This window comes from Sarcophilus harrisii, chromosome 2 (genome assembly GCF_902635505.1).
Source record: "Sarcophilus harrisii chromosome 2, mSarHar1.11, whole genome shotgun sequence".
Lineage (NCBI taxonomy): Eukaryota > Metazoa > Chordata > Mammalia > Dasyuromorphia > Dasyuridae > Sarcophilus > Sarcophilus harrisii.
Window position 1 is genome coordinate 255099987 of NC_045427.1, and position 23091 is coordinate 255123077.

A 23091-nucleotide genomic window follows, 5' to 3' on the forward strand; every position below is an offset into this window, starting at 1 on the left:
AATGATAAATCAGGAATTTAAGACAAGTAAATAAAGCTAAAATGGTATATATTATCCCATTTTAAGAAAAGAAAAATACAAAAAGAAAAGAATTCTCATGATGTGAAATACCTGGCAATTGGAAAGAAATGCAATTTGGTACTATAATACTGGTAATAGCAGATATAAACAATATTTAAGAAAATGAGGAGCAAAAACCAGTCTACAATAATGGATTGTTCCATAGTAAGTGACTTGCCCAGGGTCACAGAGCTAGTAAGTGTCTAAGACAACATCTGAAGATGAGTATTCCTGACTCCAGACCCAGCCCTCTATCCACAGAATCATTGTATTATTATATGCACTTTATGAGACAGGGATCACTCAAAAAGCTGCAATTCAGATGTGAGAGGCAGAAGATCATAAAGCAAAAAGCATCTCCTCAATAATCTTGGACCACAGTATTCCTTATTTATTGGCCTATGGATGATTTCTCCTCTTTTCTCAAGTTCTGTATTTACTTTATGTAAAGGGCTGAAACAGAAAAAGGTATGCTTGAATCAGACAACCAAGCACTTAAGGCTAATTACCTATTCAATATAAGACAATGACTCTATTAGCTTATGTTTAGAAAAATGGCTCTTCTCACCACTGGTGCTGGCTCAATATTTGGGGCTAAGATAAGCATAAGCAAGGATTAGAGAGTGGGGTGACAGAGGTCAGAGACTCACTTGGTGGCAGGATGAGGAGGAGAAAGGTCCAGATTCTGGACTCTAGAATCTAGAAGAGATCTTTGGCTAAACTCCTGGCAGTTTGTCTGCTTCTTTCACCTTTCCACCTAAAGACCAAGGACTTTTAATTATCTTGACTCTGACTGATCCTGAGGCTTCCAGGGAGCTAGCCTGGACTTAACAACTTTATAGTATATCTATCTCCCCTTCCTCCTTGCTTTTATACAAAAGAGTTTCAACATACATTATGATGCTCCCTTCAAAATTTATGACCTGATCCTTCATTCCATCTTAGTCAGGTGCAGGAATAGTAATATCCTTGATTCTGCCATTATCTACAAGTTTTTCACTTCCTTTCTAAAATGTCCTTGTGTAATCAAATGTCCCATTGTGACACTTGTATGTAAAAAAAAAAAAAAAATCTAATCTTTATCTTCACCATAATCACCAATCTTTCCAGTAGTAATTTCTCAAGTCATTACATTCTCTACTCTGACCTTATTTTTCTCTTTCAAAATCAAGACACCATAACTTGACTCCTAATTTGTGCTTACAAGTTTTTGTTATGTAATCTCAAATGGGTCATCATTGCAGCAAGCAATCCTTTTACTTCTCTCTAATGGATTCTCCATCCAAGAATCTAATGTATTCTCTATTTCACCAAGATATCTATATCAACTCTTCTCTTCCCTCAAAACTTCTACAAATTCTCCTCTCAGTTATGGTTCTCATCTTATGCTTTACTGAGATAATAGAGACCAACTTCTCTAAAGACTTAGGTTGAGTCTTTAGTGGACTAACTTTTACCTGAAACCTTTTCTTATTTCCCTAGTTGCTTGTGGCTTCCCTACCAAATATAAAGGTATTTATTTTCTTAAGCTTTGAGAATGAACATGGCATAGTGTCTAGCACAAAACATGATCTTAATAAATGTGTGTTGACTGTATACCATGCCAAGCTGCTATAAGAAATTCACAAATATCATCAATAATACAAATATGCCCAAAATGCAACACAATAGATAAAATGCTGGGCCTGGAGTGAGAAAAACTTATCTTCCTGAGTTCTAGTCTTGTCTTGTCTTGTCTCAGACACTTACTAGCTGTGTGACTCTGGGTAAAATACATTTTGCCTCAGTTTCCTCATTTGTAAAATGAGTTGGAGAAAGAAATGGTACTCAAACGTAAAAAACTCGTTATTATCTATAAAATAATATAATTATTTTTGTGCTATATTAACTTTGTCCTGAAATACTGGCACTTTGGATTTAAACTAATTCAAAGATTTAATATAAACTAAAAAACCAAACACCTTGATTCCCAATTTTTAATTCCTTTTCCCGAAATTCATCAATTTTGTACCTTAAAAGGATGGTAGGAGAACTAATATGATATCCTGTAATTTGTTGAGTACCTTGATTTTTAGTAATATCTAATTTTTGCAATAAATAAGGAAATCTACAGATAATCTTGAAAGTTCTCTTAGATTTGTTGTTTTTTTTTGTTTTTGTTTTTCCTGAGGCAATTGGGGTTAAGTGACTTGCCCAGGGTCACATACCTAGGAAGTATTAAGTGTCTGAGGCTAGATTTGAACTCGGGTCTTTCTGACTTCAGGGTCAGTGCTCTATCCACAATTTTTTTTTTAACTATATAACAATTTTTCATTGTTATAAAGAACATCCAGTAAGGAATTTCATTTACCAACATCAACTGATACTTAAGAGAGTTGCCTGAGAGTACTAATAGATTAAGAGATTTGTGTCCATAATGTGTCAGAAACTTAACAAAAGCAGTTCTAAAGGACAGCTTTCTTTTTCAGTTCAGGCAGGCTATCTCTCAGAAAGAAATGTAACTACTTCAAATAATCACTTGTACTCCAAGGCAGGAAAAGCCATGTAACTTATAAGTTGAAGGTGCAATGAAATAGTCCTCTTCAAACTCTGAAAGTCATTAGAAAACACTTCCAAATTTAGGTTCTTATCTCTATAATTTCTGAATACTTACTTTTTTAAACGTGGTGTGAATTATAGCATATTTGCTAAATAAATATTTAAATTTCAACCAGTACCACAAACAAAAGCTCACAATTAATCACGCCTTTTAATTTTATTTTCAAAATATCTACTCATTCCTCCAAAGGGAGATAATCACAATAATAAACACTGTTACAAAGAGATGATTTTTGCTATTTTGTAGTTGTTGTTAATACATTCAGATGAATTATTTCCTTCATCTAAAAATATACATGCACATACATAGATGTGAATTTAAAGAATGATTTGAAAAACTACAGATGAAAATCAGTCTTATAATAGTTATGCCAAGTATATAATAAATTTACATTCAGATGAATATTTCACATATTGTAAAGAAGAACCAAGTGGTCGTTTGCTGATTTAGAAGAGAAGGCACCTATTCAAATCATCTGATATTAGATAATTGCCAAAAGGAAGCAAAGCCAAAATCAATTCTAAAGTTAGAAGAGAATAAACAAAGTATTTGTCTACCCTGTAATATGATTTGTCTATCCAACAATCCATTACTTTATTTAAAGGAGAGAAACAGGATACCTAGAGGCGCACAGAGATTTTCACAGAATAATCTATTATCATTCCACGAGTTTAATAACAATTATTTTTTTTTGTTAATGCAGCCTATGCTTCCCACAGCAAAGCCTGAGGTCAATTATAATAATGTATTTGCAACACCAAAATCTATGTCACACTAAAAAGGTGGATGTAATTTGGAGAGGTTTATGATCTTAGTTCAAGATAAAGGGTTAGATCCCAAACTATGAGGATAAAAGCTCTAAAAAGAAAAGACATTGATTTCAAAAAGGAAATGCAAATGGTCAATAGGTAAAGACGTTTTAAAAATAAATGTTCTCTGTCTTTAGGAAAATGTTTGTTTCATCCTGAAAGTTCCCTTACAAGCAATGGAACTGACTTCTGCCTTATAATTATATTTGGGTCAAAAGTCTAAACTAGAAATTCAAAATATATATAAAAGCCTGGCTTTAGTAAGAAATGAAAGGCTCCAGTTAAGTGAAGGATCTATGTTTGAAAGTTCTCAGAAAAGGCTTAATTACAACCTCCTCATTCTTTTCTGAAAAGTAATTCTAACAGAAAGGTCATTCCCTAGGAGAGGTTCAAGATGAAGTTAATAAGAAAATTTACTGCAATAAAGGCCTAATGTTCTCACTGGACTTTATTTAATTTGGTCAAAAGAAAAGGCCAGATGATAGAAAACATAATGGTAAATTACTGCTTTTTATGTGAATTAAATGAACAAGTAAAGTTTGAAGAGTAAACTAAAGATAGAGAAATGATATGTGATTGTATGTTATTTGTATTAGTCCTATATGCCTGTTCTTGGATTAAACTCCATTTTGCAACTAAATTTGAAAAAAAAATTCTTATGTAGACCTCAATTGTCACATTACTATCTGATGACAAAGTCTATTAATCTAATAGATTTGTTAAAGAATCCAAATAAATTCTCATATAAAATGTCCAAGTACCCAGTTGTGAGAAAATTTTAAAATTTAGACTCCACTGTTACAGCTGACATTAAGAAGTAGATTATTTCTTCAACTTCAACAAATATAAAATTTGTACTCTTTTTAAATTACTGAGAAAACTTGATTAAATTCAATTAACAGTTATCAAGTACTTATCAGGAACTGATAAAAATGAAATAAAAATGAAAATAAATCCTTATCCTTATGAAGCTTCACATTTTACTTGAGGAAATCACATGTATGTAAATAAGGAAATACAAACTAGACACAAAATAGGACAATAGTTTCAAGTGGAAGAGAAAACTAATAATTAAGGGAATAAAGAAAGGTCTTATGCAAAAAATGGTTTTCAACCTGTTTTTGAAGGAAGCCAGAGATTTTATATGGTATAGCTGAGGAGGGAGTACATTCCAAATATGGGGATAAAAGGGTCCCATGTATAAAAGCATAGCTATCAAAGATAGCTAGCAGGGCAATCTGTAACAGAAAATAACTAAAGGAGAATAATATGAAATAATATTGGCAAAGTAGATTAGAAGGCACGTTGTGAAAATCTTGAAATACCAAGCTAGAATTTTGCATTTTATCCTAGAAGCACTCTACTTTCTATAACATTTTCTTCAATTGTCTAAAGGATTATAGCTCACTGATGAGAGAATGTTCTTTATTGATAGAAACCATAATCCATTCAATCAAGTAACTTTTGTCTATGTCCTTTTATATCCCACATAGGGTTTCTACCTATTATCAAAATTGATAATATATGTAAAGCACTTTTGTAAAACTCAAGTTGCTATGTAAATATTAGCTACTATTATTATTGTTGTTGTTACTGTTTGAGGATCTTTAGGTCTTATAAAATTATTGTATAATTAGAATCTTAGATTTAGAGCTTGAATGAACCTTAGGAGTCACAATACATTCTTTTTTCATTATAAAGAAACTGGAGCTGAGAAAAGTTAATTTTTTTTTTTTTGCTCAAATCATATGAGGCTAGATTTGAACTCAGATCTTCTTGACTCCAAGCACAATGCTCTATTCACAAGTTACACAATTTGTGAGCCCAATTTTCCTTATAATGCATGTTTGTGTACCATACAGCTGTTTTTATGCTTCATCTTGTTAAGTCAGAGGATCATCAAAGTTATTATGTGACTATACCTATCAAGGAATTCATAAGATCTTAATATGCATGGAAGACGACAATGCACAGGACCTTTCAGATTTCATTTAACTCTACTAAGTAAAATACATTTTTAAAATTAACGAAACAAAAAAAACACAATAAGATTTTGTATTATCTGCACAAATTTAGTTACTTTTTGTAAGAAGTCTAAGATTTTGAGGAGCTTCTTGTATTACTATCATTTATGAAATTCTACATATTCCTTTCTCCTTATTTTCATGACACAAGTAGGGTATTTTCATAATCTTTTATAAAGATGATAAAATAAACATAAGAGTCAGTGTTTTTGAGTTGGTTTTATGAAAAAACAATTAAAATTGATAAACCTTTGGCAAATCTGATTAGAAAAACGAAAGAGGAAAATCAAATCACTAGTCTTAAAAATGAAAAAGGAGAACTTTCCACCAATGAAGAGGAAATTAAAGAAATAATAAGGGATTACTTTGCCCAACTTTATGCCAATAAATTTGATAACCTAAGTGAAATGGATGACTACCTCCAAAAATATAGGCTTCCCAGATTAACAGAGAAGGAAGTAAATTGCTTAAATAGGGTCATTTCAGAAAAAGAAATTGAACAATCTATTAAGCCAATCCCTAAAAAAAAAAAATTCCCAGGACCAGATGGATTTACAAGTGAATTCTACCAAACATTTAAAGAACAATTAGCCCCCATGCTATATAAACTATTTGAAAAAATAGGGAATGAAGGAGTCCTACCAAATTCCTATTATGACACAGACATGGTACTGATACCTAAACCAGGTAGGTTGAAAACAGAGAAAGAAAATTATAGACCAATCTCCCTAATGAATATTGATGCTAAAATCTTAAATAAGATATTAGCAAAAAGACTACAGAAAATCATCCCCAGGATAATACACCATGATCAAGTAGGATTTATACCAGGAATGCAGGGCTGGTTCAATATTAGGAAAACTATCAGTATAATGGGCCATATTAATAACCAAATTAACAAAAACCATGATCATCTCAATAGATGCAAAAAAAGCATTTGATAAAATCCAACATCCATTCCTATTAAAAACACTTGAGAGTATATGAATATAAAAAAAAAAAGAGAGTATATAAATAAATGAACTTTTCCTTAAAATAATCAGTAGCATCTATTTAAAACCAGCAGTAAGCATCATATGTAATGGGGACAAACTGCAACCATTCCCAATAAGATCAGAAGTGAAACAAGGTTGCCCACTGTCACCGTTACTATTTAATATTGTATTAGAAATGCTAGCTTTGGCAATAAAAACTGAGAAAGAAATTAAAGGCATAAAAATAGGCAATGAGGAAACCAAATTATCATTCTTTGCTGATGATATGATGGTATATTTAGAGAACCCCAGAGATTCTACTAAAAAGTTATTAGAAATAATCTACAACTTTAGCAAAGTTGCTGGTTATAAAATAAACCCACATAAGTCATCAGCATTCTTATATATCACTAACAAAATCCAACAGTCAGAATTACAAAGAGAAATTCCATTTAAAGTAACTACTGATACTATAAAATATTTAGGAATGTATCTGCCAAGGGAAAATCAGAAACTTTATGAGCAAAACTACAAAACACTTTCCATACAAATTAAGTCTGATCTAACCAACTGGAAAAAATATTAAATGCTCTTGGATTGGGCAAGCAAATATAATAAAGATCACAATACTACCTAAACTAATCTATTTATTTAGCACTATACCAATCAGACTTCCTAAAAACTATTTTGATGACCTAGAAAAAATAACAACAAAGTTCATATGAAAAAACAAAAGGTCAAGAATTCCAAGGGAATTAATGAAAAAAAAAAATCAAATGAAGGTGGCCTAGCTGTACCAGATCTAAAATTATATTATAAAGCAGCGGTTACTAAAACCATCTGGTATTGGCTAAGAAATAGACTAGTTGATCAATGGAATAGGTTAGGTTCAAAGGACAAAATAGCCAAAAACTTTAATTATCTAGTGTTTGACAAACCCAAAGACCCCAGTTTTTGGGATAAGAATGCATTATTTGATAAAAATTGCGGGGAAAATTGGAAATTAGTATGGCAGAAACTAGGCATTGACCTACACTTAACACCGTACACCAAGATAAGGTCAAAATGGGTTCATGATATAGGCATAAAGAATGAGATTATAAATAAATTGGAAGAGCATAGGATAGTTTACCTCTCAGACCTGTGGAAGAGGAAGGAATTTATGACCAAAGAAGAACTATTGACTACAAAATAGAAAATTTTGATTATATCTATTTGAAAAGTTTTTGTACAAACAAAAGTAATGCAGGCAAGATTAGAAGGGAAACAATAAACTGGGAAAACATTTTTACAGTCAAAGGTTCTGATAAAGGCCTCATTTCCAAAATATATAGAGAACTGACTCTAATTTATAAGAAATCAAGCCATTCTCCAATTGATAAATGGTCAAAGGATATGAACAGACAGTTTTCAGATAATGAAATTGACACTATTACCACTCATATGAAAAAGTGTTCCAAATCACTATTGATTAGAGAAATGCAAATTAAGACAACTCTGAGATACCATTACACACCTGTCAGATTGGCTAGAATGACAGGGAAAGATAACGCGGAATGTTGGAGGGGATGTGGGAAAACAGGGACACTGATACATTGTTGGTGGAATTGTGAACACATACAGCCATTCTGGAGAGCAATTTGGAACTATGCTCAAAAAGGTTATCAAACTGTGCATACCCTTTGATCCAGCAGTGTTTCTCCTGGGCTTACATCCCAAAGAGATACTAACGAAGGGAAAGGGACCTGTATGTGCCAAAATGTTTGTGGCAGCCCTGTTTGTAGTGGCAAGAAGCTGTAAAATGAATGGATGCCCATCAATTGGAGAATGGTTGAGTAAATTGTGGTATATGAATGTTATGGAGTATTATTGTTTTGTAAGAAATGACCAGCACGATGAATACAGAGAGGATTGGCGAGACTTACATGAACTGATGCTGAATGAAATGAGCAGAACCAGGAGATCATTATATACCTCAACAATGATACTGTATGAGAATGTATTCTGATGGAAGTGGATTTCTTCGACAAAGAGAAGATCTAGGTCAGTTTCAATTGATCAAGGATGGATAGAAGCAGCTACATCCAAAGAAAGAACACTAGGAAATGAATGTAAACTGCTTGCATTTTTGTTCTTCTTCCTGGGTTATTTATACCTTCTAAATCCAATTCTCCCTGAGCAACAAGAGAACTGTTCAGTTCTGCACACATATATTGTATACAAAATCTACTGTAACCTATTTAACATGTATAGGACTGCTTGCCATCTGGGGGAGGGGGTGGAGCGAGGGAGGGGAAAAATCGGAACAGAAGTGAGTGCAAGGGATAATGCTGTGAAAAATTACTCTGGCATGGGTTCTGAAAATAAAAAGTTATTTAAAAAAAATAAAAAAATAAAGAGGGAAAAAAAGGAAACAAATGAAGCTTTACTAGATTATAAAAATGAATGCTATTAATAGTATTAATGAAATGAAAATTTTGTATTTCCATCTAGCAATTTATCTCTGAAAAGGCTATCTAGAAATCATCTTTCTTACAACTTTTGCATTTTTTTCTAAATTTTCATTTTCTATGTTATTATCAAGCAAAGAAACATAGGTAAGCTTGTGCAATTCTTATGCAAAAATGTATCTTGAAGTTTCAGAGCAATGTATTAAAACATAACAAGGAATAAAATGTTATTCTCCCTGAGGCACAAGGGCTCATTGTGCTGACAGAAAGAATCTAAAACAAATTTTGACCTTGTCTTTTTAGTTAAACAAAAAGAGATTTATCTGAAGAATATACACACCAGAAAGGTATAGGAAACTGGTTTCTATTTTCATAGTAATGAGAAACACTAGGAAAAATTGCTAAATGAATATAAAATTCAATTCAAATAGTATAAAATTATCACTTACGTTTCAGGAATCTGAGGAAAAGATATTTCAAGTTTAAACAGCATAAACAATATGGAGGATATCATCATATTTACTTTAAAATATCTAGAGCAAAACTGATCTTCTGATAACTTGGATTCATTTATAGTTCTGCCTACAGTCATATCAAGAAAATAATTCAATAACAAATTCTTTTATGATTATAAAAATGAAACATTATAAAAACTCCACAACAGACATAATTAAGATGAAATACCACTCCATCGTGGTTTTCTTATAATTACATGAAATAAACTGAATCCTCCCTTCATAATTAAAATTATCTCCAAGACTATGACAACTAAGTTTTTAGAAATGCAATTCAATCAATAAGCTAGCTTCATTTCAAAAATGTTAGTCAATTGATATGATGGATTCTAATGAAAAAAGGAGACAAAATTCAAGTTATTCTGGCATTATGTAGTCTGAAGTGCGTTTTTCTCTTCTGTGTCTCTGTTTAGCTTTTGTAAACTGGACTTGACTAAGGGGCTATTAGCAATGATTTTTGCTGTTGTTGTTGTTCCATTTTCAATATATCAAATAACTGCAATTTCATAATTGTGGGTAATTTCCCCTACTGGTCTGGACCACAATGCCATTTGTAATTTAGCAGTCGATGCTATTTGAGAATTGCTTGCATAAAAACTTTATCCTCTTGAAGCTCACTTGTTGATGATGTAGGAATTTTCAAATAGCAATTTAAACTCTGTATATAGGATGCAAGAATTATTTGACAACCATTTTAACTTTAAATTTTAATGAAATTGATTGGATTGGTGGTGCTATTAACTCTAATAATGTTTAATAAATAGACCATGGTTGATATGTTCAACTTAAAGTTATGGTTAAAATGGTTCTATTATATCTCCAGTTATGGTGCTTCAGTGTTAAATCTCCTTCACCTATAAATATAAGATAAAACTAATAAGATATTTAGTATAACAAGCTACAAAACATTTGGTGCTTTTGGAAAAAAAAACAGGAAAAGGAAGACTAGTTTAAGAGATTGAAGAACATTTCTTCATAATGTGAGTAAATATTAAGAAGATATAAAACAAATTAATATGAGGTGAAATGGTCAATTTTCTACTTGGGGAAATTTTAAGGAAAAGAACAAATGTTTGCCTATTCAAGGACCAGAGATAATGAGTTCCTATTGGCAAAAATTTAACTTCATTTCCATCAAAGTTAACTCTTAAAAAATATAATGGCTTTGTTTACAATGAATTTGAAATATTATCTCCTATACACTACTTGAAAATATGAAGCCTTAACAAAATCTAAAATATCTACATAAGCAGGAAAGCTTCTGAAGAGATAAAAGTAAAATCTTGATTCTTATGTAAAAGGTTATGCATTTTAATATAATCCTTTGCTTGATTTATGTAAAGCTTTGTGTTTTTCATTTTCCCTAGCCTGTCACATTGAAGTGATGTATGGTGCATTTTAACATCAAGTTTGCCATGAGCAATACAGTCAGTGGCCTCAAAGAAATATTAATATATTTCTACTTTTTTCTCCCTAGACTTTTTTGTTATTCAACTTAGTTAGTTTATGATCACATGTTTGACTGACATCATTTTCATACAACCTCAAGTATAAATTCTTTATTTTAAGGATACTTAAAATAACTAAATTATTTAGTACTACTGTTTAAATGCTAAAACATATGAAAATATTGTCCTAGTGACACTTAGAATTGTAGAGCTTTTTAAATCCAGAAAGGACTTCAGAGATTAACAAATTCTATGCCATCTCTTGGGAGTTGAAGAAACTGATAGAAGAAATTATTTATCTGAAATCACATTTTGTAAAACTTTTAAAAAATACTTAAAATTCAAACACTGCATAGTATAATCAGTGTAAGTCTATCCTTTGTGGATGTGGATCATAACACCTCCTCTACTTCATTACTTGTTTGACCTTTCTAAAACCATTTACTATTTGTTTAAAATTCAAATGTTAAGTTTCCAGGCCTCAGAAGATGAATATAACACATATCATTGCACTGTATCAGAAAACTTTCTATCCTGGCATAGAATTTGTCAGAACTTTTGTTCAACTAACTTATTCTTTTTTTTTAATTATTATTACAGCTTTTTATTTACAAAACATGGGTAATTTTTATTTACAAAAAATGGGTAATTTTTCAACATTGATCCTTGCCAAACCTTCTGTTCCAACTTTTCCCCTCCTTCCCCTCATCCCCTCCCCTAGATGGCAGGTAGTCCAATACTTGTTAAATATGTTAAACTATATGTTAAATCCAATATATGTATATATATATATATATATATATATATATATATATATATATATAATGTGCAGCATTATCTTGCTGCACAAGAAAAATCTGATCTAGAAAGAAAGAAAGAAAGAAAAAAACATGAGAAGGAAAACAAAAAATGCAAGCAAACAATAACAGAAAGAGTGAAAATGCTATGTTGTGGTTCATACTCAATTCCCATGGTCCTCTCTCTGGGTAGATGACTCTTTTCATTACTGAACAACTGAAACTAATTTGAATCATCTCATTGTTGAAGAGAGCTACATCCATCAGAGTATGATCATCGTATAATCTTGTTGTTGCTATGTACAATGATTTCCTGGTTCTGCTCATTTAACTTATCATCAATTCATGTAAGTCTCTCCAGATCTTTCTGAAATCATCTGAAATCTACAAGAGAGTTATAGAACAATAATATTCTATAACATTCATATATCACAATTTATTCAGCTATTCTCCAATTGATGGGCATCCATTCAATTTCCAGTTTCTAGTCTCTATGAAAAGGGATGCCACAAATATTTTTATACATACAGGTCCTTGTATTTTATCTTCTTTAATATCTCTTTGGGATATAAACCCAGTAGTAACACTGCTGGATCAAAAGGTATGCACAGTTTGATAACTTTTGGAGTAGAACTCCAAATTGCTCTCCAGAATGGTTGGATCTGTTCACAACTCCATCCACAATGCATCAGTGACCCAGTTTTCCCACATCCCCTCCAACATTCATCATTATTTTTTCCTGTCATCTTAGCCAATCTGAGAGGTGTGTAATGGTATCTTAGAGTTGTCTTAATTTGCATTTCTCTGATCAATAATGATTTGGAACACTCTTTCATATGAGTAGAAATCATTTCAATTTCATCATCTGAAAATTTTTTGTTCATATCCTTTGATCATTTATCATTTGGTGGATGGCTTGATTTCTTATAAATTTGAGTCAATTATATATTTTGGAAATGAGGCCTTTATCAGAACCTTTGAATGTAAAAATGTTTTTCCAGTTTATTGCTTCCTTTCTAATCTTGTCTGCATTAGTTTTGCTTGTACAAAAACTTTTTAACTTAATATAATCTAAATTATCTATTTTGTGATAAATAATGATCTCTAGTTCTTTAGTTGCAAATTCCTTCCTCCTCCACAGGTCTGAGAGGTAAACTATTTTATATTTTTCTAATTTATTTAGCTCATTCTTTATGTCTAGATCATGAACCCATTTTGACCTTATCTTGGTATACAGTGTTAAGTGTGGGTCAATGCCTATCAAATAACTTATTCTTTAATAACTTTGATGTCTTTCAAACCATGATGACACATTAGAGCAGAATGTTAATGAAAGGTACTTAACACTTTCATAATGATTATTTTACTTTCCAGTTGGATTGAAATATTTAGCAATGAGAGCTCAGAGAAAAAGTAGTGAATGCCAGTAATGGAGATAGTACAGTATGTTTGGTCATTTTTCAGTCATATCTGACTATTCATGACTCCATTTGGGGTAATTATAACAAAGATAACGGAGTGGTTCACTGTTTCCTTTTCCAGATCATTTTTCAGAGTGATTTGTCCAGAATCACAAGTCTAATAAGTATTTGAAGCCAAATTTGAAAGCAGGAAGATGAGTCTTCTTGATTCAAGACCCAGTACTCTATTCACTGTGCCACATAGCTATCACAGTTATAGTATAAATATTTAACAATTATGTCAGGAAAATATGTTTTCATGAAGTAGAAATAACTCCAAAATATAGCAATTAAGTTAGTGAAGATTTGAAGGAGATATAAATAATGTACAATCTCAATAAAAAAGAATATCAAAGCAATTCATAGTTATTTGGGGACTAGTGTCATTAGATTTGTTCATAAGTTTGAAATGGTAATATAATATTGATAAAATTTCTAATATAATAAGAACACAAAAGTTGCAAAGAAAACTAAGCCTAAATTATTTCTTTTCACATGATATATATGTGTCATTATTCAGAATTTTATAAAGGTACATTTTATTATTAATTGTAAGATAATAAGCAAGAATAAATGATATTTTCTTGCTCTACCTAGAACCTTAGAACACTTCAGAGTCCAATTATGGGTGCAGCAAAAATAATAAATTTGACTGATGAAATCAAGTGAAATGAATTTCAATGGTGAAATTAAATAGTTATCATTTCTTCCCTATCTTAAATGGTCCATAGGAATGACTAGATTCCAAAAGAAAAGATAAACTAGACAGAGAGGAAAGAAAGAAGAGCATTTTGATAAAGTAAAGGTACTGATGGGAAAGAAAAACAGGAAAGGGAAAAGTGGTAATAACAAAAGAGAATCAGTGATGTATATGATCCACAAATTATAAAAGGATTTAGTGATGTGAATGAAAGATGAAATATGAGAATGAAGGGTGAAAAGATTGGTGATATCAGTGAATAAAGTATTCAATTTCACCATTTGAAATTAAAATTTTATCAAAGCACATATGTAAAAATAATTTCTTCTGTACAATGTACAGATTTCCATGTAATAAAAAAGATGCTAAAAATATAAAATATAAAATAAAAAAAGTAAATAATGAGTATTCTTACATAGATATGTCAGTTGAACTAAATCATTAGTGGAAATGCATTTCAATCATTATGTATATAATTAGTTGAGACACAGTTCTCATTCAGGTATTGGGGATTTTGAAAATTTAAGAAATTAAATCTAAATATAAATCAGTGCCTTTGAGCATCTGGGCATTCTGTAAGCAGAAGCCTGAGGATCTGCTCAGTGTAGGCCTAGTTCTATTGCCCAAGGGGAAAAGGACAAATGGATAAAGTGTATAGTAAATATGGAGACAGAACACTGATATATCTAATTGAAAGTTGGAACACTCAAGGTGAAGGTGCATAGTAGATGGCAAAAATGGTTTGAATAAAAAGTCATACTGAAGCTGGTTGGGGTCCCTCTAAGAAACTGTATTTCAGATTGATCTGTGATTCCTTTCAGATTCCCAGCCCCTCCTGGCAGAGGCATATCAGTCCAGATGCCAGAGCCTTTGATCCACAAATCCTGATCAAAAGCATCCCTTTGAATTCCAATAGGAGATCTGGGCTTATCCCAGTCCCCACTGGATCTGAGCCAACTTGGGCTCTCCCAGCCCCCACTGGTTCTGATCTGCTCTGGTTGTCCCAGCCCCCATTCTGACTTGCTTGGGCTATACGGCTTGGGCTTCCCAACCCCGACTAAGATAGCCAATATAATAAGCCTCCATCAACTAAAGTCTTTGCAGATGGACCTCAGTAGCTCACTCAGCTGCCAGAACTTTCTGTCCACTGAGAATTGCTCAGTGCAAAACTCTATTTTCCATAGATTTGCTACTATGGAAGTCTGTCTCTGGATAAACTGATTTCTATCTTAAATAAACTTTCATTTTGCAACTAATATTCAGGAATGAGTGAATTCTTTCACTCCTAGAACCTGCGGCCAATTTAAAGGGGATTCTTGATAACTCTCTTATCACCACTAACCTCTAGACCACCAGGGATCTAGACCACTCAAATAGCATCAATATGAATTAGATTATCTGTAATAAATGCCCATGGAAGCATAAATAGGAGAAAATATTAAGCTTCTAAGCCCTACAAAGCAAATCATGGAGGGAAGGGATTAGCTTTTTCTTGATTCTGAAGCACAAACCCAAGACAAATGAACTCCAAGTATGATGTATGTCTAGATGTGGCAACTTGATAGTACTTAAACCCAAAATGAGAAACCCTAGGGAGATTGAGAGACCCAAGGCACAATTCCTGGTCATTTTCCAAGGAGAAGTGGTATTCCTGACCAAATTGGCAGATATAAGAAAGGAAGAATACACTGGAGACTACTATCTTTATACTTACTACCTCCCTGGATTTTATCTTGTCTTTCCCCAACCTTTCCAAAGTAGTCATGGTATGCTAACAATGTTACATGGTATACTAATAGAAATTTGAAAGTACTAAGTTCTATTCAAAGTTGTCTTGAAGAATTTACTCCAAACCACATTCACAAGTTCTTTGTTATCCTTTAATTCTTGTTTATTGATTAATTATTAGATATCAAATATCTGGAAAAATGAATTTTAAACAACTGGATTCCTTCCTTGTATTCAGAGATTTCATATAGATCACATATAGATCAGAGCAAGTGTAATGGGCTGAAGCTCGAGTTGATGCACTGAGGTCCCAAGCACATGAGACTAAATAGCAATTGGACGATACTCTATTAATATATGCTTGGAGAAAGAATGGCCCCACCCACCCTCTGTGCAAGTTTTGATGTGTTGTATAGGAAATGACATAGAGACGATTTTGGTGGCTGGAGAGAGAGAGGCAGAGAGACTGCTGGTCAGGTTTTGTTTTGCGACTGCTCTCACTTCCTATCACCATCCCCCTTCACCTCCGCAAAGAATAAAAATCGAGGATTTTCCCTTAATCTGAATTCCTGACTCTGGCTGCTTTTAAAATATGCGGTCATCACATTTGGCACTCAATGTGGGAACCAAGGACCCTACTTTCACTGAAGAAGTCTCCAGTGACCAGGAAATTAGGTGAATATTTTAATAGACAAATAGGGAACTGACTTTGTTAAGGGCTAAACTAATAACCTTTTCTGGCTGAAATGGAACAGATGTTAGGAAAAGATTCTCCTCCATCCCCACCTCCACCCCCACCCCAACCCCGAAGTGGCACTATAGAAAGCATGCTTAAGTTGCTTGAAGAACAAGGGTTAATCATAACTTGGGAACAGACAGCTTGACTGCTGGTACATTAAAACACATCTCCCCTTGGTTCTTAGAGGACGAGCAAATCTCTCCAGATAATTGGACATTAATAGGGCAATAGCTCTGTGCGTACTACAATGAGAGAGGTCCTTGTTCAATTCCATTGAAGCATTCTATGTATACAATATAATACAGTTGGCCTTAAAAAATCCTATAAGTTATAGAAAAAAGAAAAGTTCTAGAAATAGCCAGATGAGGAAGCCTGAGGAAAAGAAGGAAGACAATGAATAGATTAATGACCATATCCCCATAGGGCATGGAGATTTAAGTGAAGCTCAAAGGTGTGGTGACTTTCCACCCCACAAGGCAGCTTCAGCCCCGCCTAAGGAGCAGTTAATTGACTCTCCTCCATCAACTGCACCTTCCAGGATGGAGGGAGGAAGGTAGTGGGGGAGGGGCAGTGACAGCACCAGCACCTCCCCCCAGCATCCAACCGCTCCTATGAGTAGATTACAAAAGGCATAACTCAAACCCACAGAGAAAGGGAAAAATGTAAATGAGCTACAACCACACATTTTTCCTGTGATGCAACAGTTTAACTCTTCAGGTCAAGAAAGTAGAAAATTTTATCCTTTTGATATAGAAATCTTCAAAGACCTGAAAAAGGCTTGTATTCTTTATGGGGCTACATCAGCTTATGTTAAGATGTTATTACAGAATTTGGCTTTTGAAATCTTAACCCCTAATGAGTGGAAATCTATAGCAAGGGTATTCTTAGAACCTGGACAAAACTTGTGGCTTTCTGAATATTGTGAGCTCTGTAGGATGCATGCCCAACAAAATAGTCAAAGTGGAGTTCATACTACAATCACCTGTGACCAACTAACAGGTGTAGGTTCTTATGCAAATATCGCAGTACAGATCAATTACTCCATAGCAGCATATGAGCAAATTGCTGCTAATGGTATCAAAGCGTGGGCTTCTCTCCACAATAAAGATGACAAGAGTGAGTCCTTCACAAAAATAACACAAGGACCAAATGAACCCTTTGCTGACTTTGTGGGATGTTTGCAGACTGCTATCACAAGAACTAATGTGGAAAATGCAGTAACAGACATTTTGATAAGGCAACTTGCTAAGGAAAATGTGAATGAGGTTTGCAGATGAATTATACTAGGACTGTGCAAGGATGCTCCTTTAGAGGAGCTGTGCCACAGTGAGCACAAATGCCTTTTATAGCCAGGTTATGATGCAGACTTCCCAAGATCCCAACATGGGAAGACAGGGCCCCTTTTGGCAAAGGACTTCCAGAGAGACTCGTCAATGCTTTCAGTGTGGTAAAGCAGGGCATCTGAAAGCTCAATGTTGGTATAGAGACAGAATGAGAAAATAAGGTAGGAAAACAAGATCTAATACCCCATGTCCAAAATGCAACAAAGGCTTCCATTGGGCCTCAGAATGTAGACTGATTCAGGGACACGGGATGAGGGACCCAGCCCCAGGGCCCAAGGCAAAAATACTTGGGGCATGATGGCAGCCGATGCTACACCCAGAGAGTGCCTAGCAATCCAGTAGCCAGATATGACCAATCAGCCAGGAAGCAACCTGATGAGAGAAAGGGATTACAATTGGGGAGAATAGAGTTGCATGCAGCTGGGACAACTGAGATACCCCCTGGAGAAGTGAAATCTGTTTCTCTCTAGCCTATGGATCCCTTGCTTCCAGGCACAGTAGGCTTGATCATTTCACCTCCCTTCCTGAGAAGTCAGAGAGGGTGTGATCACCTTCCCTTGGGGGTTCTCAACTCCTTGAGAAGTCAGGGATGGCATGACCACCTGTGTTCTAAAACAAAATAAAGTGGGAGATGAAATGGGCTGAAGCTTGAGTTGATGCACTGAGGTCCCAAGCATGTGAGGCTAAATAGCAATTGGACGATACTCTATTAATATATGCTTGGACAAAGAATGGGCCCGCCCACCCTCTGTGCAAGTTTTGATGTGTTGTATAGGAAATGACATAGAGACGATTTTGGTGGCTGGAGAGAGAGAGAGGCAGAGGCACTGCTGGTCAGGTTTGTTTTGTGACTGCTCTCACTTCCTATCACCATCCCCCTTCACCTCCACAAAGAATAAAAATTGAGGATTTTCCCTTAATCTGAATTCCTGACTCTGGCTGATTTTAAAATAGGCGGTCATCACAAGCAAGTATATCTACAAGTCCAGAAAGGCTTACCTTTTCTTCCAAATGTAATTCTAAAAAACGAAGGTAAGCCACAGGCGCAAAGGCATCAGCTGAATGCAAAACTACTTCTGATGAGTCCCTGAAATCAGAAATGACATTGATGGGATATATTATCATGCATCTCCTAACCTTGAAGGATATGTTGATGACTTTTTTCTCCTACTGATTATGGGATTCCAACAAATCTTATTACATGATCCCCTCCTCCACCCAAAATTTATATTAACATCTAACATCTATTTTATATAAATCAATAATTGGTTTGGAAATGCTGGGATTTAAAATCTACACAGAGAGATTAATTTATCTTTGTAAAGTAACTAGATTCATTTAAAGTGCCCTAAACACTGAGGTTTAAACTTATATTCTATTTCTTTTCACAATGTTCCTTGGTAAGGCATAAACATTAAACAATGGTGCTTTATCTTCATTATGCTTTTCATTTTGAATAATTCCTACAGCGTTTCATAGAAAATCTCAATTATCCTCCACAAAAGCAATACCATTGATAGTTTTAAGTTCTCTATGAACTTTTCACATTACAATATCATTGCTATTAAAATTGATTGCCTGACACTGTAATTACCACATTCAGGTAAAATGGTGTGAACTGCTGGTACCATATGGATACATGTAAATTATTCAAATTTTTATCAAAGTTTTATCAAAGTTTACCCTTTAAAGCATATATGAATAACTAGCATTATGCATGAAGTCTTAACTAAGCATTCCTTTAAATTTCCTATTAGAACTCTTCTGGTTAACATTTCAACATAATTAAAAAATTATATAAATCCTTTCCTTTTCCTTAATGCTGTAAGAACCGATATTATTGTTTATATAATGCTAAGGTTATAAAAGAAATAGTACCATAATACAAAAGTCTGATATCATTTTGTTCTTTATCACTGATGCTAAGGTTTTTTTTGATAGAACTTATATTAGTAAAATGCATTAGTGGTAACAGTGGAAACTCCAGACATATTGGCTCCAAAGTGTTAAATTTTAATTTAAAATTTCATGAGCAGAGTCTGTCTTCTTCCATCTTACCACAGGTAGTGAGATAGATAATAACTATTTTTGATGGCATAATTCATTAATCAAATATCACTCATGGATGCAGACTTAATACTAAAAATAATCTCCTTATAACTAGAAGAGATTCTTAGAGTGGATCTCATAAAAGGAAAAGGAAAACAAAACAAAACAAAACAAAACAAAACTACTCTTCTTTCATCTTGAACAGGAAATTGAAAAAAAAAAAAAGTATGTCTTCCAGGACTAAAGTGTGAAAGTGTGAATTCAGGTATTTAAAACCCTCCAGGCCCTTTCACACAGTTATTGATTCCTTTTTTACTTTGATTACTTTTTTCTGATGTGTAAACTTGATTACTTATAACCTTTAACTTCTCCACAATTCTGTAGTCCCCTATAAGCAATAGGGCATCAATAAAGTCTTAGTATTGTATTAACCTTTTATATCTATGTGTGTGTGTGTGTGCGCGTGCATTTATACAGAGTTTTACAAACTTTAAAGAACTTAATATCAATAAATTGACTCATATCCCCTTCTATATTCTTGACCTTAATTTTGGATTATTTATATTCATTGGCTATAATCTGTTTAGCTGCTCCAAAGGGCAACCACTTTGTTAGCAGTCTTTTGCTACCACAAAAATTACTATGATAAATATTTTGGTACATAAGGGACCTTTCCTTTATCTGTAATCTCCTTGGAGTAATAGGCTAGCAATGGATTTTTGATTCAAAAGGCAAAAAGAACCAATATTATTGTTTATATAATGTAAGGTTGTAAAAGAAATAGTACCATAATACAAAAATCTGATATAATTTTGTTCTTTATCATTGATGCTAAGGTTTTTTTTGACAGAGCTTATATTAGTAAAATGCATTAGTGACAACAGTGGAAACTCCAGACATATTGACTCCAAAGTGTTAAATTTTAATTAATTTTAATTAATTTAAAAATTAATTACTTAGTGACTTTTCTCTCCTAATTCCAAACTCAATTCCAGAATAATTGGACCAATTCAAAGTTCCATCAGGAGAGTACGAGAGAGCCTGTCTTCCCAAACAAGTCCTCCAAAATTGATCCTTTTGATCATCTTTGCCACTTTGAGAAGATGAAGTAATTAATATTTGAGGATTGCCTTACATTTCATTTATCTTATTATCAAAAGGAATCTTTCCTAGAGTTGTTGATTATTTGCCTGGGAGTTTTCCCCAAAATGATAGATTTTGATCTTTTTTTTTTGTGCCAAAATGCTTGAAAATGCAGCCCATTCTTGTTTAATAGGAGTCCTTCCCTCAGTTCTTTGGATTCTTGGTTTTTCTCAGATAAAGGGCTTCTGTATTCACATTCTTCATTCAGGATTTAATTGTTTATTTACAGATCTATTTTTTTTAAAGTATCAAATAGTTGGTAATGATTATTGTTTTATTACATAATAATATTATACATTTGGAGATTAAGTAATACTAAAACACTTCATTTCCACTTTTTAAAAAATGCATTACTTCTCTTGAGATTTTTTAACTTTTGTTCCTTCAAATGAATTTTCATATAGGGCTAAAAAAAGAAATCTTTTTCTATTTGGCTTGGTATAGTACTTAATTTAAGTTGAATCATTTTAAATTTGCTTCCAAACAATTTATAAGTAAAAAATATTTCTACAATGATTTAAAGCTTTTTCCTCATTTCTGTAAACATTGTTTTATAGTGAACTTTATACAGGTATTACTGATGTCCTTCTTGATAAACTCCCATATACTTTAAGTATTTTATAGTTTTTCTGAATAAAATTTCTCTATGTAGGGAAGAAGATAATTTTTATAATTTTTTGCATTGTTTGATTATTTAAAATAGGATTCCCTAATTATATTGTTTACAAATATAAAATAATTTTGCCCCTTTCTCAGAAGCCTATGTTTTCACTCTGAATTTCTTTTTTTCTTGTTTAATTGTTATGGCTGGCTTTTAAAATATTATATCAAATAACTGTCAGGACAATGAATACTTTTTGTTAACCACACCTTGATCTTGTCAGCAAAATTTCTGTTTCTCCATTATAAATATTAGTTCTTAGTTTTGAGATACTCTTGATAAAAATTAAAAAGAGCTTTTCATTTTTATGGCTTTTAGAAATTATTTTTAACATAAATTACTACTATATTTTGTCAGTTCTTTTCTGAATCTAATGAACTACATGAGATTATTTAAATTTTTGATATTAATGTCTATTACATTTAGTATTACTAATGTTAAATATATAATCTCAGTTTTCTTAATAAAAAACTAGCCTTAATGAAAAAATTTGTATTTTACTATCACCTCTTTGAAAATGATTTATTCAATATTTTAAATTTAATATTCATTAGTGATGTTATCAGGAGGAGATATATAGTATAGAAATTTGGTAATGTGCTTACATGCTATGATTTTTGCTTTTAGCTCATGTGCTAAGGGGATTAATTGTTCATTAAGACAATGGTGTCAAACTCAAATGGAAACAGGTCCTGGGGCTCCATATTGACTTAACAAATAATATCTATTAAAATTGTATTTATATTGTATTATATTTTTGTTTGTTAAATATTTCCCAATTACATTTTAATCTGTTTTGTTTTACATTAAAGGGCTATATGAAGCTTACATATGAGCAATGAGACTGACACCAGAATTTTAAGAAACTAATAGGATACACTTGTAAAGCTATATAGAACTTGAACTAAGGTTTTACAAACTTTAAAGAACTTAACATCAATAAATTGATTCATATCCCCTTCTATATTCTTGACCTTAATTTTGGGTTATTTATATTCATTGGCTATAATCTGTTTAGCTGCTCCAAAGGGCAACCACTTTGTTAGCAGTCTTTTACAATTTCTCTTGTTTTTTAATATTAGGTTGCTTAGATTCGCCAACTATTCTGTTAAATGGAGTCTTAATTTTCTAGGAAAATATTCACCTATTTCATTTGTTGTCAATTTTCTTGACATATAGATATGAGTTTCTCACAATTACCTTTATTTTGATTTTTGTAACTTAGTGATTTTTAGAAAATAAAATTGTTGAAGATGGCACAGTAAAATCAGGAAACTGATTGAGCTCTGTTTCCCTTGAAAACCATATGAAACCAAGCCTTTGAACAGAGTCTGACAGAATGAAACTACTTTCCACCTCAAGATAGATTGAGAAAACTTCAAGAATGGTCACTCTGTTATTGGGGTGAAAAGGGTATCCAGCCCAGGTCTGACAGACTCTGAGAAAGCCAGTGAAAGGGTCTTAATCACAGCAAATCAGCACCTGAGACCTTCAGTCCTTGCTAAGTAGAGAAGCACAGCAGGGGGCAGCTTCTAGTCCCATATCAGAAAGCAAACTCTGTTAAATCACGCTATTTACTGTCCAAAACAGCA

At 32.9% G+C, this 23091-nt stretch overlaps 1 protein-coding gene across 3 annotated transcripts in view; it reads right to left on the reverse strand.

The window, feature by feature from the left end:
• The window catches only part of DPH6 (diphthamine biosynthesis 6), a 475226-nt gene that overhangs the window by 238072 nt on the left and 214063 nt on the right, over positions 1–23091 (reverse strand). For all 3 annotated transcript variants that reach the window (XR_004231946.1, XM_031952046.1, XM_031952047.1), the window contains exon 8: positions 18646–18733. Coding sequence is in view for 2 of the 3 variants with exons in the window: in XM_031952046.1 (XP_031807906.1) it covers positions 18646–18733 (88 nt within the window). In the remaining variant the exon portion in view is untranslated. The remainder of the gene's footprint in view (positions 1–18645; positions 18734–23091) is intronic.